At 48.2% G+C, this 15,331-nt stretch overlaps 1 protein-coding gene across 10 annotated transcripts in view; it reads right to left on the reverse strand.

Annotated features, from left to right (window-relative positions):
* The window catches only part of TLN2 (talin 2), a 433,652-nt gene that overhangs the window by 56,917 nt on the left and 361,404 nt on the right, over positions 1–15,331 (reverse strand). For all 10 annotated transcript variants that reach the window (XM_027067412.2, XM_027067414.2, XM_027067413.2 and 7 more), the window contains 2 exons: positions 6,459–6,605; positions 2,297–2,398 (listed from right to left, as the gene is read on the reverse strand). In XM_027067412.2, the coding sequence (XP_026923213.1) occupies positions 2,297–2,398; positions 6,459–6,605 (249 nt within the window). The remainder of the gene's footprint in view (positions 1–2,296; positions 2,399–6,458; positions 6,606–15,331) is intronic.

Consider the following 15,331-nt stretch of genomic DNA (forward strand, 5'->3'; position numbering starts at 1 on the left):
CCGGGAGGTGAGCGTGGCAGCCCCTGGCCCGGCCGGCCCTGCAGGTCGGGAGGAGAGTTCCCCAGGGAAACACGGGGGGCACGGGCCCCATGCAGTGCACATCCCTGGTCACATGCTTCTGCAGAGAGCTGACCTGGTCTCTGGGAACCCAGAAGCAGGTCCCACACGGGCAAGAGGGCATGAGGACAGGGCTGTTAAGGAAATCATGACTGAGGAGGGATGGGCGAGCCGGATGTCTGGGAGGACGATATTCAAAGAGAATATAGCTTTGTAGTAAATTTGTGCCAAAGAATAAGGTTTCAGCCACAAATTTAGTTAAGAGCACACTCTAGAGCACCTGGGTGGCTCAGCCAGTTAAGCGTCTGACTCTTGGTTTCGGCTCAGGTCACGTCTCTTGGTTTTTGTGAGTTCAAGCCCCGCACTGGGCAGAGTCTGCTTGGGATTCTCTCTCTCTCTGCCCCTCCCCCACTTGTGCTGTCTCTCAAAAATAAATAAACTTAAAAAAGAGTATACTGTAGCCTAAATGGTCGAGCTCTGCCTTTTCATTATCGGGATATTCAGTGTTTTCCTCCTGCTTCATAGAAAAACTTACTTAAGTTTACCCTACAAGGCTAACACAGTGGTTTCTAGCTTTTCCTTTTCCTCCAACAAAATGCCTGTTGGTTGTCACAACAGCAGTTTTAACTGCCACCCGGGAAGATATCCTCATTCTCTTAAGAGGCTTTGCTCCTGCCCTACCCTCTCCTCCCTCTTGGTGGCATTAGAAGACTTTGGCTTCAAAGGGCTTTAAAAAATGATTTAAATGGCTCCATATTCACAGAGGCTGGATGGGAACATGTAGCCATCTAACGCAGGTGTATCAGAAAGCATCACAGGCTTTCTGGCATAGGCGTGGGCTCCCAAGGAACACACACGCTAAACACCCTGTGAGAGGGAGGGTGCTTTGTGTGAGCCCTGGATCCTGGGCAACCTGGCATGGCGAAGCGGACCCTTGCCAACTCAGGGTCCAGGCCAGCCAGCCTAGGAGCAGACATGCCATCCCAGGCGGGGCTCCTCAAGAGCATGCACATCAAGGATCAGGATGGGCCTGCTGAGAACCTAGCCTGCGAGAGGTTCCAGAAAACGCCACGAGGCCACTCAAAATACCTTCATCTCTTGCTGCGCTGTGCTCTCTGCTCAGAGAACTTGGCACAGGAGGGCCGCCCGATGCGACCTGTGCCCCGCCCTGGAGCACCCTGAGCAGAACCAGCATGGGCCTGACTCCAGCTCTTTTAGTCGCCGAGACAGGCACTGCTCCTGTTCCCCCTCCCATCCCAAATCCTTTTAAGTACCAATGAGCTTGGCACAATCACAGAGTTTCTAAGAAGGAGTAGCAGCAGCCGGGGAAGCCTTTGTGGTCCAAGCTCAACCTCTAGTGGACGTAAGACTACATGACAAAACCATCCAGAGGTGCTGGGTCTGGTGGGGCAGGAGCCAGGCCCGGACTCAGTCCCTCGAGCTGGGAAGCCACCTCCTCTCTCAACTCAGGCCTCATGTGGCAGCAGCAGAGAGGCGTCTTCCAAAATTTTATTCTGTGACCTCTGAGCTTTCAGAGGTTAAGAGGAGCTTTCTTACTATGTACTATGTATTTTTGAGGACACCATTTGTCATCTTTTGTATTATTTTTTAGCATACCAAGATAGCATTCACTGTCTCTCAAGGCCATTTTTATCTAAAGATGCATCTAATACAATTCTGATGGCAATACATTCTAAGAAAAAAGAAAAATTGAAAATTACCTCCAAAGGTTACATGCCTTCTGTTGTCTGGGAAATTGATTTTACAGACCCATGCTGTTTCATTGTGCCTGACAGACTAGCATATCTTATTGTCCACATACTGTAGCTTGATTCCATTAGACAATCTGCACTACCCCCATGTGTCTTCTCTTATACTGTAACTTGATAAAACACGTCCAGTCCTTGGCGAGGCAGATAGGATTTCTTTCTTTCCCCTTACCTCCAACTTCCTTCTCATTTTCTCTCCCTCCTTTGCTCCCCTGTCCTCATGCCCAAGTCTCAATTATCTGTAATTCCCTCTTGCAGCTTTTCCATGAAATCAGAGCTCCCGCAGACTGGGGCGTCTAGACCATAGGCAGCCGGAGAGATCACAGATAAAGCACAGAGCTGGGGCCCATAAGGAACGAGAAACACGGAGTCATCTCTCTCCAACACAGACCCTGATTTGATGACTCAGTGGTGGTAGTGGAGGACAACAGGGCAACCAACGGTGGGTGGGGCAGCTCTTTTCCTCTTACCATTTCCTGAGCTGTTACCGCAATGGCTTTGGAGTATTTAACCACAGTCGTCTGATAGTCGACAAATGTTCCCTTTGGTTCTGGAGGAGTGCCTTCATCCAGCTACAGAGGAGAGAAATAAGCACCCACATGTCAGGAGAGGACAGTTGAAGGGTGGACTGTATTTTATTAGAATCAGAACTTTGAAAATGGAGACACCCACAGAATTTCTTTGGCTTAGAGTCAACAGCATCCCTCAGCTTTGGCGATAAGGGCTTTAACAGAAGTGCCAAGATGGCACCTGGGGTACACAGGCAAGGAGGTCCCAAGCCTTGTCTGAGAGGAGAGGGAGGGCACTCCAGAGGAAGGACATTTCTGCCAACTGTTACCAGGGGAGGAGTCTGCCACACACAAAAGGTGGGGAAGATGTTCCAAGAAGCAGGGTTAGAGTTCAAGCATATGGCAGTGGGCATGAGCCAGACACTTCTAGGGAAGCACAGAATGACAGAAGATGACTCAGGAGAGGAGGCAGAATCTACGTCCTGAATGGCTTCCCTAGGACTGGTGTAGCCCACAGAATGTACACCCTCGAACTCTCACTTCTGATCTAGGTTGGGGAAGACAAGGAATTGGAACCACTAGGAACAACTTGCTGCTCATCTGACTGAAAGCAACAGGAATTGACAAATGGCAGACATCACTGTGGGGGGAAGAGGTGGAACAAGTGGGACAGTGACTCTGTCCCTTGAAGGGTTGGGGGCATACTGGTTCAGAAGCCCTGGTTCCAGGGCTTGTGAGGGGGCCTCAAGCTGGTCGCTTATACTCTGAGTCTCAGGTCCTTCAGTGGAGACTTCCTAGCGCCAGGCTGTTGTAGGGCACATCAAGTGAGATGAAGGAAGAGATGATGACCAGGATAATGAAGACGATGATGATGATGATGTCAATGAGCACTATGACGATGAGAAAGGCAACCCATGTCTACCACCATCATCATCGCTAATGTCGCCACTGACTGCAGAATGGTATTCCAGGTAAGGACGTAGAGGAAAGAGAAACGAATACAGGTAGAGGGAGTATAGTGAACAGAAGAGGGGCTGTTGAGAGCATGGGGATGAAGCTGGTCTGTCTGATGAAGAACCTTGAAATCATGGGGAAAACGTGGGGTCCGGGGTAGGCAATGACAGACAGTCTGAAGTCTGGGCAGAGACCAGGGGGCGTATCACTACAGCCTATGTGTGATGTGGCCACACAGTTCGGGAATATAATTCCCATCAAAGCCTCAGCACAAACCCCAGGGTGGATCTGTCCAGGCTTCCTTGCCAAGGATAGAGCTGCTGTCTAAGTCTCCAATGCACTATGGGGACCCTGTTGGTCAAATGAGGACTGAGTTGTGGACTCCTTCTCTCTGTAGAGACTGACTGGGCATCTTCTAAGTGTCCAGCAATGTGCTGGGAGACTTCATACAAAATGTGGCCTAACTACAAACACACCAGGATGCTGGAGCTGGAGGGCAGCTCGGAACACAGGGGCTTCAGGCTACCGTGGCAAACTTACCAATCTGAAGAAAGTGACACAATTAAGATCAAAGGGGCCGAATTTTTGGATTCGAGATTTCTTTAGTTTAAAGAACTTTCCTTTACTCTGAGATTTTAATTATAGCCTTCCTACTTTTTTTGAGGGGGATGTTAACATGACCTTTCTTGCAGGAAACAGTAGTGATGCAGGTAGCAGGGTTTTTTGTTTTCATCTCCATCCCTGATCAAAAAGAATAAACCACCACCACCACCATCTAATAACCCAAACAAAAACTCAAAACAAAGAAAAGGCAGTGGGTCACAAGATCCCCAAGGCCGAGGGCCACTAACCTCATTGAATGAGGAAATGGAGTTTCAGAGGGCTTGAGTTCTTTATCCGAGGTAGACCAGAAAGTTGATTACTTCATATTAACCCAAACCTTCTGGTGCTTAGACATGGAGAGAGAATTCCAAAAAGAACCTCCACAGCAGAAGCACCAAAAGTGATGTAAACTGTGTCCACGTTAGAATCAACTTTGGGCGCACGTTGGTTTTTTCCGCCAGTCGCTCAATGGCTTTAAGAAGTTCAGACAATGATGCTAACAGTGTATCAATAATGTAACCAAATAACCAGAACTAAGAATGTGTGCCAATCCTAATACTTCAACGCTTAGGGGTTCAAAGGATCTGGAATATCACTCAGCCCAAAGTGTGTAGCGATGGGCAGTTTGGGGTGAGCTGAACGAAAGGAGAATGGGGAAGAGGCACTAGGTGGTTCACTGGGCTTTGGCTGGCAGGTCTGGGTAGGTCCAAGTGTAGGGGTACCAATAAAACCCTACTTGTATACCCTGTGGAACTGAGGAAAAAAACCCCTTTGTTCCCGGCCTCTGTGGGTCGTGTCATTAGCAGTTCCTAATTATTGCTATCAGTTCACACCGGACTTCTCTCCCCAGTCCTTCAGAGAGAATCAAGTGTGTCCTGGGCTGAGTGAGAGAGCAGCTGTCAAACGACTGACAGCAGCCAGTACAAGAGCTGCTTTCTTTGCTGAAAAGCCGTCACAATATGGTAAGGCTCAAAGGCTATCAAAAAAAAAGACTTCAAGAATCTGACTTCCATATTCCAGGGATTGGTGGAACCCTTCCCCATCATTGAGGTGATTCTGGAAAATACCTTCTCCTAGGAAGAAAAAGGTTATCATTTGAATTTCTAATTTGTATTGAGAAAACCTGAGCTCCATTATTTAATAACCTTGGTAGGCACATGGCTTACTTTCAAAGTTCTGGTGTTCTGACTCCTGGAAGCCAAACAAACCCATGGAGACTTACCCAAAGGCCTTTAGAAAGAGGGGAACTTCACTCATTTTATGCCAAACTGTCCATATTTGAGGCACGAGAAGCCCACAGCAGAAATTACTGGAGGGCTCTGACAAGGCACGCCTGGGGTCTCTGAAGGAGCCCCAGCATCTCAGCCTGGACTGTGATGTTTAAGGAGAATTATCCTAATTACAGCTTCGGGCTATCACCTCTTTATGGAGATATGAACCAACCAATCTTCTCTAAATTAGCAATTAAAGACCACTTATTATCCTGAAAAACTGTAATAATGTACTCACAGTCTGACAATGGACATTTCAAAACACAGACAACATCTCAAGTTCTTGGCTGTGCTATCCCAGAATGGCAATTAGATATTGACGAACAATTGTTAATTTTAATGACTATCAGACTGCTAAGACGAGTGAAGGATTCCTTGGGGAAAGAGCAGGAGACACTCTTCAGTCTTACTTCTCTACTGATCCAAGTCAATGGAGGGGTCACTGCAGGAGAAATAATTCTCACATTATCTCCTATGCCCGTTGCCCACAAGAGTTCACTACAGGCTTTCACACATACTACTTCAGTGGTTTCTGCATTTGTAGATACCAAAACCATGGGGAGATTTAAAAAATACAGAGATTCTGGGACACCTGGGTGGCTCAGTCAGTTAAGCCCCAGACTTCAGCTCAGGTCATGATCTCATGGTTTGTGGGTTTAAGCCCCACATCGGGATCCGTGCTGACAGCTCAGAGCCTGGAGCCTATTTCAGATTCTGTGTCTCCCTCTCTCTCTGCCCCTCCCCTGCTCATGCTCTGTCTCTCTCTCAAAATTAAATAAACATTAAAAAAACTATATAGAGAGATTCCTAGGCTCAACCCCACAGAGATTCCAACTGATTATGGCTAGGGTAGGGTCTTGGAACGTGCTCCCTGTGATTCCTAAGTAGCCATTCCAAAGACTAGCACTTGGGAATCACTTCACTATTTCACTCTGCTGTTTGTTCCCCATGACATCTCTGTGAGGTCAACAGGGGAGGTAAATAATTATTTCCATTTTATAAGTGAAGGAGCCAGTGATACCTTCTCCATCTCCATTTTCTTTCCCCTGCATAACATTGAAAGACAGGATGAGAGTGGCTTAAAAAAGTAATGAAGAAATAATAAGGGATGAATACTATGGTGGACAGAGGATAGAAAATGTATACATTTATCAGAACCCTCAAGAGGAGGCTCACTGATATCCACTTTGACCGACCACTCCTTAGAGAAAAGCACTTGGGGATCACGTCTGAGGGAAACTGAGGAGCAGATGGGGTCAAGGGGTGAAGGTGAACACGTGGATGCCCAGGCCTACCTTGCTCATGGCCTCTGCAATGGCATCGACCATGCCTCCCACCAGCCCCACTTCGCTAGCTGCTTCATTCAGTGTCACCATGATGTCATCAACAGCCTCCTTCATGAGCTGGGCGGCCTCTGTGATGGCGTCGTGGGTGTGCTGGGCCTGAGAAAGCAAAGGGGAAAGAGGATTGTGGGAAATTTCCATAAACAGAAGAAAATGGTGCTCAGTTTCCTCAGAATCACTTCACTGCTTTTAAGTATAACCTTCAAAAGACACAATACAAAACTGTATCTCCATTATGGAGCACAATAATGTATTCTGGGTTTTTCCTTTTATTATGTGGGTATGTTTGTGTGCGAAATCATTAAAAATCAGAAGGGAAAATAGAAAAAGATCTCTTTTTACAATTTAAAAGGAAAAATTGCAATATATGAAACAGCATCTTACGACAGGACCAGTTTTAAGTTAGTGCGTTCAGAGTAGCAGAAAGAGAATGCCACAGATTCCCAAATATATAAGGTGATGGGTTTAATTAAAAAAAAAAAAAAACAACTAACATGGGGTGCCTGTATGGCTCAGTCAGTTAAGCGTCCGACTCTGGCTCAGGTCATGATCTCATGGTTCGTGGGTTTGAGCCCTGCGTCAGGCTCTGTTCTGACAGTTCATAGTCTGGAGTCTGCTTCGGATTCTGTGTCTCCCTGCCTCTCTGCCCCTCCCCTACTCACACTCTGTCTCAGAGATCAATAAAATGTGAGTTCTTTATAAAGAACTCGCCAAACTCCACACCCGAAAAACAAATATTCCAGTGAAGAAATGGGCAGAAAACATGAATAGACACTTCTCCAAAGAAGACATCCAGATGGCAAACAGAAACACGAAAAGATGATCAATGTCACTCATCATCAGAGAAATACAAATCAAAGCCACAATGAGATACCACCTCACGCTGCTCAGAGTGGGTAAAGTGAACAAATCAGGAGACTATAGATGCTGGAGAGGATGTGGAGAAACGGGAATCCTCTTAAACTGTTGGTGGGAATGCAAACTGGTGCAGCCGCTCTGGAAAACAGTGTGGAGGTTCCTCAAAAAATTAAAAATAGATCTACCTATGACCCAGCAATAGCATTGCTAGGAATTTACCCAAGGGGAACAGGAGTGCTGATGCACAGGGGCACTTGTACCCCAATGTTTATAGCAGCACTTTCATAGCCAAATTATGGAAAGAGACTAAATGGCCATCAACTGACTAATGGATAAAGAAGATGTGATTTATATATTTAATGGAATACTACTTGGCAATGAGGAAGAATGAAATCTGACCATTTGCAGCAATGTGGATGGAACTGGAAGGTATTATGCTAAGTGAAATAAGTCAGGCAGAGAAAGACAGATACCATGTTTTCACTAATGTGGAGAAACTTAACAGAAGACCATGGGGGAGGGGAAGGGGGAAAAAAGTTACAGAGAGGGAGGGAGGCAAACCATAAGAAACTCTTAAATACTGAGAACAAATTGAAGATTGATGGAGGTGGGGGAGAGGGGAAAGTGGGTGATGAGCATTGAGGAGGGCACCTGTTGGGATGAGCACTGGCTGTGTATGGAAACCAATTTGACAATAAATTATATTAAAAAAGTAAATAAAATGTTAAGAAAATAATAAAAAAAACTAACATAAAGGAAAAAAGTGTTTACAACAAATGCACTTCTGTTCAAAGCTGCCCGATATCCTACCATTTCTTAAGACTGGATCACGTAAATTTAAGCATATGGTGAACAAACAAATCTGCAGAAAGATGAACAGGTTTTGGAATTATGTCACAAATTACACTGTCATGAGGTTGGAGGGATGAGTGAGCCAAGTTCTCCAGGGACAGATGTTCATTCCGCAGGCAGAGTCGCGAGCGCTCACGAGTTCCCCCCTGACCCACACTTGGAGAGGCTCTAATGACCACAGGCTTGCTACATGCAGGACAAGCACAGAGTAGGCACTGGTTGAATACATGAATGAAAAGATGAACCAATGGTAATGGCAGGCTCCCTGAAAAACACCTCCAGTGGAAGCAAGATGCAGGACAAAGAACGAAGGTCCTGGCATCAGAAAAGCTGGGTTCTAGCTCCAGATCCACTTCTAACTAGCTAAGTGGTCCTGGCCTTTGCTTCCTCAGCACAATGGGAATAATGGTAACAACGCTCTGCCAAATTCTGGTGAGATGATATGGCTGCATCACCGTATATTTATAATAAGAGGAGTCTAGTAGGTGCCTGAGCCTAGGGAAGCTTGACCTAATGTCAGGTAGTCAGTGTGAGAATGGTGAGGTTCCAGGCGCTGGGGCCACCCATGCAATGGCCGTGGCTGCCCTGATGTATTTCAGGAGCGAAGACCTTTCCAAAGGCCCAAGAGATCGCACCTTCACTTGGGTGGATGAGAAGGCAAGGAAGCTACTGAGCGAGGGTCAACGGTAACTCTTGACCGATTAACTGAAGAGAGGAATTTTTAGAAGAGGCTGTGTAAGCCATGGGAACTGGCTCTGTGTGGAACTGAAAGCGTGCCAAACGAGAGGAGGCCTTCCACAATGACATCTGCTGGGAGGTGAAACACGCACCTCACGGATGGTTACCTTGAGGCGACTGTCAGGAGGCAGACGCGAATCATTGACCATTGTGGCTTGCCCAGACTAGTGGCCATCTTCTCTACTTCACAGGCCTTCCATGGGGGCAGCCAGGCAGCCTCCCTCTTGGGACTTCTTCCCCCTGACCTGCTTCCCTGGTATGGTCCTGGCGGCCAACTGGAAGCCTCCTCACAGCTGCACCCTCTCACCTGAGGCCTGTAGCAGCTGGTTCTATTGAGTTTGCCTCTTTTCTTCCCTCCATGCAAATCCCAGCCCTCTTTCAAGGCCCAGCCTAAATACCACCTCCTCCAGCAGCCTTCTTGTCGTCCTCCCATCAGCTTTCTCTGGGATTCCTGTAGCCCCGAGAAGCAACTCTGGAGTCAAACAGTCATCAAGAGACAAAGGCCTCAGAGAAAAGAACATTGGGAAAAGAGGCTCAATAATGAAAAACAATACAAGTACTGCCCCGCTCTCTCAGGAGATGTTCCTGTGAGGTCCTCGGCCACTGGGTAAGGCCGGCTATCTTGAGGCTGTATGCCGGCCACACAGAGCGAGAAAGGGCTGCCCACGGAGCCCCAGCCCCCTCAACATCTGATTTCCGCTCAAGCGCCGGGGAGTGATGGAGCGTCCAGTCATTTAAGCCCCAGCCACCATCTGGCTTCAATGGCAGGAGGGACTGAATGAGAACTACCTTGCTGAGCTCAGTCCACCTGCAGATCCACCAGAGAGCATACTAAAATGGTGTGTCTGAAGTCACTAAGTTTTAGGATGGCTTGTTTGGAGCAGCAGTGAACTGCGACAGCCCCTAAGGAACGCTCCTAATGCAACCCTGGGGCCAGACAAGACTTCTCATAGGTGGTGTCCATGTTGAAGCAGAGACCTGGAGGAACAATCCAGAGTCTAGCAGAGTTGACAGGGTGAGGATGGGAGAAAAGGGAGAGGCTTCCAGGCAGAGGACACAGCCTGTACCAAGGTCCAGAGGCAGGAGGGAACGTGGACTGCGAAGATGAGCCCAAACACTGTGTGTGAAGGGTCTGACACGGTGCCTGACGCACAGCTCCTGCCCCTTCTCCAACTAGACCGTGTGCTCCTTGCCAACAGTGGGCTCTGCTTCCTTCTAGAAGCATGGTATTCAGAGGAAATGAAGGGTCCGATCAAGTCACCAGGTGGGGCTGATGTAAAGGGTGACACATTAATTTTTTACTTTCACGCATAATTTTTTTAAAAGGATAACCTTCACAGGTTGTTGGTGCCAATTTCCCCTCTGGAGAGGCTTGTTTAGAAATTAATGGAACCATCTGTTTTCATGCCGCTGAACAGGCACGGATGGCAGAGCTGACGGTGGAGACAGGGCTTTGTGGGGAGTCAGAACGGGACCCGGCCCTTCCTTCCTACCTTGAACCATCAACTGGGCTCCCTCGGGCTGCAGTGACCTGCTCCAGCTCTTCTGACTGGGCCAAGAATACCCAACGATGTTCCTGGGGATGCGAGCAAGATGCCAAGGGCTGGTGTGTACTTTATACAATGTAGGAGCCAGCCTGTGGACCCGATGTGACTTTCCAACTAGTTTCATAACCCGTGTTCTTATATCTCGGGTCAGGTATTTTTGCATTTGACAGTCACTGCTTCGTTCTAGGTGACAGGCAGGGGACCAGGAATAACAGTAAATGTCAAAGCACATGACAGCAGGAACAGCAGGCAGCTGCTAACAATCCCTAGGGACTCCTCTGTGCCAGGCACCGTGCTCACCACTGTGATTCAGGTCCCGTTCATCCTCACAGCCTACTGGAAGGGGAGGGTTGGACCATGTCCCTGCCAGAGACCCCCTCTGACAGTCACAGTCTGAAAAGGGGAGCTTAAGTACTAAAGCTTCCGGATCTGGTGGATGACAAATGCCACCCACCAGCGGGCCATCTGCTGAAACGATACCACTGGTCACAAGGAAAATGAGCAGATGGTCAGATCAGGTCAAATTTATCAGCGCTACTAGGAAAAAAACCACTAATGTAGGGAATTTGCCATCTACAAAGGGAAGTTTCCGCCTTTCCCCCCAAACGGGGTGCTTTTAAATTAAGGTAAAGCCTCACAAGTATCATGTGGCAAAGGCAAGGGGCCTCAGGACTTGCTACTGTTCCCCGAGTTGGCTGGGTCCCCATCATTCAGTGCCTTCTTCTGCATTTCAGCAACAGCCCGGCCTCTAGTCTCTCAGCTCTATCTGCCATCGTGGGCTCCACTCTTGCCCATGAATGTGTTGCCAGTCACAGTTCCCCAATCTGCTCCCTGGAGCTCCCCAGGGCTGAGCTTGCGTATACCTTCCAACACCTGGTAGCTTTTGCCACCAGCTGAGCCCGACCCTGGAACCTCACCCAGTGTGAAGCAGTAAAATATCTGGCTGATCGGGGCGCCTGGGTGGCTCAGTCGGTTATGCGGCCGACTTCAGCTCAGGGCATGATCTCGCGGTCCGTGAGTTCGAGCCCCGCGTCGGGCTCTGTGCTGACAGCTCAGAGCCCGGAGCCTGTTTCAGATTCTGTGTCTCCCTCTCTCTGACCCTCCCCCGTTCATGCTCTGTCTCAAAAATAAATAAACGTTAAAAAATATATATATATCTGGCTGATCTGTGCTCTAGGTTCCTGGGAGGGAGACTTAGCCTTTCCAAGATCAAGGGCTGCCTGTTATTCCCGGTGGGCCCCCTGGACTACATATTAGTTTATGCTAAGGAGGTGACTCATGGCGGCCAGTGGACAATTTCAGGATGGGGGGCTGGTCGTGCTGGAAAGACCAACCATGTGATTAGAGGGCTGTGGCTTTGAGCAACATAATGCCAGCCTGACCTCTGCGGACATGAGGGGGCTGGAGACTGAATCACGGGTCATATGACTAAAACCAATCAATCAAGCCTACATACTGAAATCCAGCGAAGCTGGAGTGAGGCCTCTCTGGTTGGTGATGCATGTCAATAAGCTGGGAGGGTGACACCTCCTTGGGACATGTTCGGGCACCCCCCAGACCTCACCTCTGGGTCTCTTCTTTTCGCTGGTTTGTATTCCTTTATAACAAAACTGTAACAGTAAGTAGAGAAATCTCCTGAGTTCTCTGAGTCATTCTAGCAAATTATTGAACCTGAAGGATACTGAGAATCCCTTGAATTTGTAACCATCAGGTCACAGTGAGGATGGCCCGGGAACCCTGGAACTTAGGCCGGGTGCCTGAATTGAGGACAATGCTCTTAAACTGGGAAATCGGAACTGATGCCAGCGAGTTATTTCTAGAATTGCACTGCTCCAGGCATTGAGGTCACCCAGGCAGTGGCCATGGCTGCCCTGACATACCTCAGGGGGAGACGACCCTTCCAAAGGTCCAAGAAATGACATTTTCACTTTGGTGGATGAGAAGGTAAATGGGCCAGTAAGAGAAGGTAAATGGTAACTTTTTTTCTTGTTTTAATATTTTTATTTATTTTTGAGAAAGAGAGAGAGAGGGAGGGAGGGAGAATGCATGCATGTCAGTGGGGAGGGGCAGAGAGAGAAGGGACAGAGGATAGGAAGCAGGCTTCATGCTTATAGCAGTGAACCTGATGCGGGTCTCAAAATCACGAACCCTAAAATCATGACCTGAGACGAAGTAGGATGCTCAACCAACTAAGCCTCCCAGGCGCCCCTAAATCTAACTCTCTTGACTAATTGAAAGACGAGAATTCTAAGAGGTGGCTGTGTGAGCCACAGGAGCTGGCTAAGTCTGCAGAATTGAAAAGTCTCAAGAGTCAAGAAGAGGTCTCAACGGTCAGATCACAGGTGGTTGTCTTGAGGCAAACGTGTCAGGATGCAAAACTCTATTAGGGATGTGATGGAGGCAACTGGTAATTTAGGTTGATCGCTGATTTCCTGGTACAGAGAAGGTAAAACACAACATGTGCAGATTGCTTCATTTTGATGACAGAAGCCTGAAAGGTGACATTTCTTGCATGTTACCCTCTAGAGAGAGCCCCTATACAAAGACGTTCTCATTGATAAAAGAAGGCAAGATTGGACGGTGTGTATTTCTCTAAATCTCACTTCAAATGAGACGATCACTGGTGGCACAAAAGTGTCAGTGATTCTGCACCCCCACATTAAAGTCGAGTGCGTGTTTCCAGGGAGAAGTGAGCATTGCCCGCCAAGCGTGTGCCTTCCCATATGGGCTGAGGAAGGTACAAGAAGCAAGTTTTGGGGGCGGCAGCAGTAAATCACAGAACTGCTCTCTGAACTCCGAAAACGTAAACAACGCTTTCTCCACGCTGGGGCATCCAAACCCACAAAAACACGCCATTGCTCTTGGCTGCCTGAGAAACGATCACCTTCTCATCTGCTTGTATGAGAAGCTCGCCAGGCCCGCTCCCCTTCACTCTGCATGCGTTAAGTCCCAGACCCTTAAACGGTCAGCTGAGAGTCTGTGAAGCCTCCTCCAGGTACCCCAAGCCTCTCCCAGGGCTGCTTCCTGTGCCTCCAACGACAAACCTCATCCCTGCCACACGGCCACGTCCCTATCACCCCGCAGGCCACCTGTGCACACCAGTGTCAGGAATGCAAAGACACAGTAGGCGCTCAACGAGGGCATACTTAAGTCCAACAGCAATCTGGGAAGTGGAGTCAGAAGGCTCAACAAAGACCCTTCATTATTTTAGATTCCGGAGGGGCTCCTTGTTACTGTTCCTCACAGCACAACACGGGAGAAACATCAGACTCGGTTCTTTTTTGGAAACACGTCTGAAGTCTACTTCCAAGGGAGTCTGATTTCTGTATGACAGTGCTTCAACTACAAAGCCCAGTAAAGCGGGCACAGACATCACAGGAATTTGGAAAATGGGAGAAGGCTACAGGGGGTTGGGAGACAGATGTCAATGTTAGCAGAAGGGAAAAAACCCACTAATAATTAGAAATGCCCCACAGTGCGCAGGGCTGTGGATACGCTGGAGGCTCTCAGGCAGAAGAAGCAGGAGGGGCCCTTCAAGGAGGATGTAGGAGGGAACTGGGTGGGGTAGGGGTGAGTACAGAAGGGAGAACTTGGGGGTAGAGAATGAGTGCGGGAGGGGACTCCACGGGGCAAGGGGGAGGCTACCCAGCAAATTCCTTGTAATCATATGACTCATTAACAGCAGGGTCTGGGGAGGTCACTTTTCTTTTTCTTGGAATACCTACTGCGTCAGGCACATTATCTCAGTCAATCTCTACAACTCTCCCTGAGAGGTATTCATTATCAACCCCACTGTCTAGATGAGGAAGCAAAGAAATGAATTCAATTATGTTGGACCCAAAGCTTATCCTCTTTGTCACCGCATCAAAGCCACTGATCATCATTTAACCGTATTTCCTCGGCAAGCAACGACCCACAACATCTAACACACACATGCATCACTGAAGACTTAGCAAGTAACACCTAGGGAATATTTGCCCAAAGAATAGCGCCCAAAGTGATTAAGTCCACGCATCAGGCTTCTTAGGAAAGGACCTAAAAGCCAACTTGTAGTATCTTAGGCATGCTCTGTGACAAGCCTGTCAGGGTCTATAGACAGAGCATGGGCCGAAGGATGCCAGTCAGTGGAGACACACATGTAGCCACCTTGCTCCCGCCAACCACGTCTCAGCTTGTGGCCAATGCTTCAGGTCATTCGCTGAAAACTGTTCCACTCTCATGTCCAGCCACCATTTTCAAGCAGGTGATGTCATTATAAAGCTTACAGTGCTCACTACATACACTCCCAACCGTGAGTTTCTTGGTATAGAACAGAATTCCACATGGAGCTCTGAACTTGTAGTCCAAGCAGATGGGCTAATATCTTAAAAACCCAGAAAACGTGGAGCACCTGGGTGGCTCAGCTGGTTAAGCGTCCAACTCTTGGTTTTGGCTCGGGTCATGATCTCTGAGTTCATGAGATTGAGCCCCATGCCGGGCTCTGTGCTGATAGCCACCTGGTGGAGCCTGCTTGGGATTCTTTCTCCCCCTCTCTCTCTGCCTCTCTCTCAAAATAAAAAAAAAAAAAACGTTAAAATAGCCCCCAGAAAATTCCTAATTCCAATTACTCTGCTGGGAATAAAAGCCTCTCAGGTCAGGGGGGAGACATGTGGCACTCAGCCCTGGAGAAAAGACAACACAGAACTGGGCCTTTCTCCAGTTTGGGGCAGGTGCAAACGGGGCTGGTCCAACTCAGAGGCAACTATCATTCATCCATCAATCAAAAGGGTGTTCTTGTTCTTGTGGTTCAATCTCGCCATTTCAGCAACGAGACTTATTTTTTGTCCAGAA

The sequence above is a fragment of the Acinonyx jubatus genome, chromosome B3 (genome assembly GCF_027475565.1).
Source record: "Acinonyx jubatus isolate Ajub_Pintada_27869175 chromosome B3, VMU_Ajub_asm_v1.0, whole genome shotgun sequence".
Lineage (NCBI taxonomy): Eukaryota > Metazoa > Chordata > Mammalia > Carnivora > Felidae > Acinonyx > Acinonyx jubatus.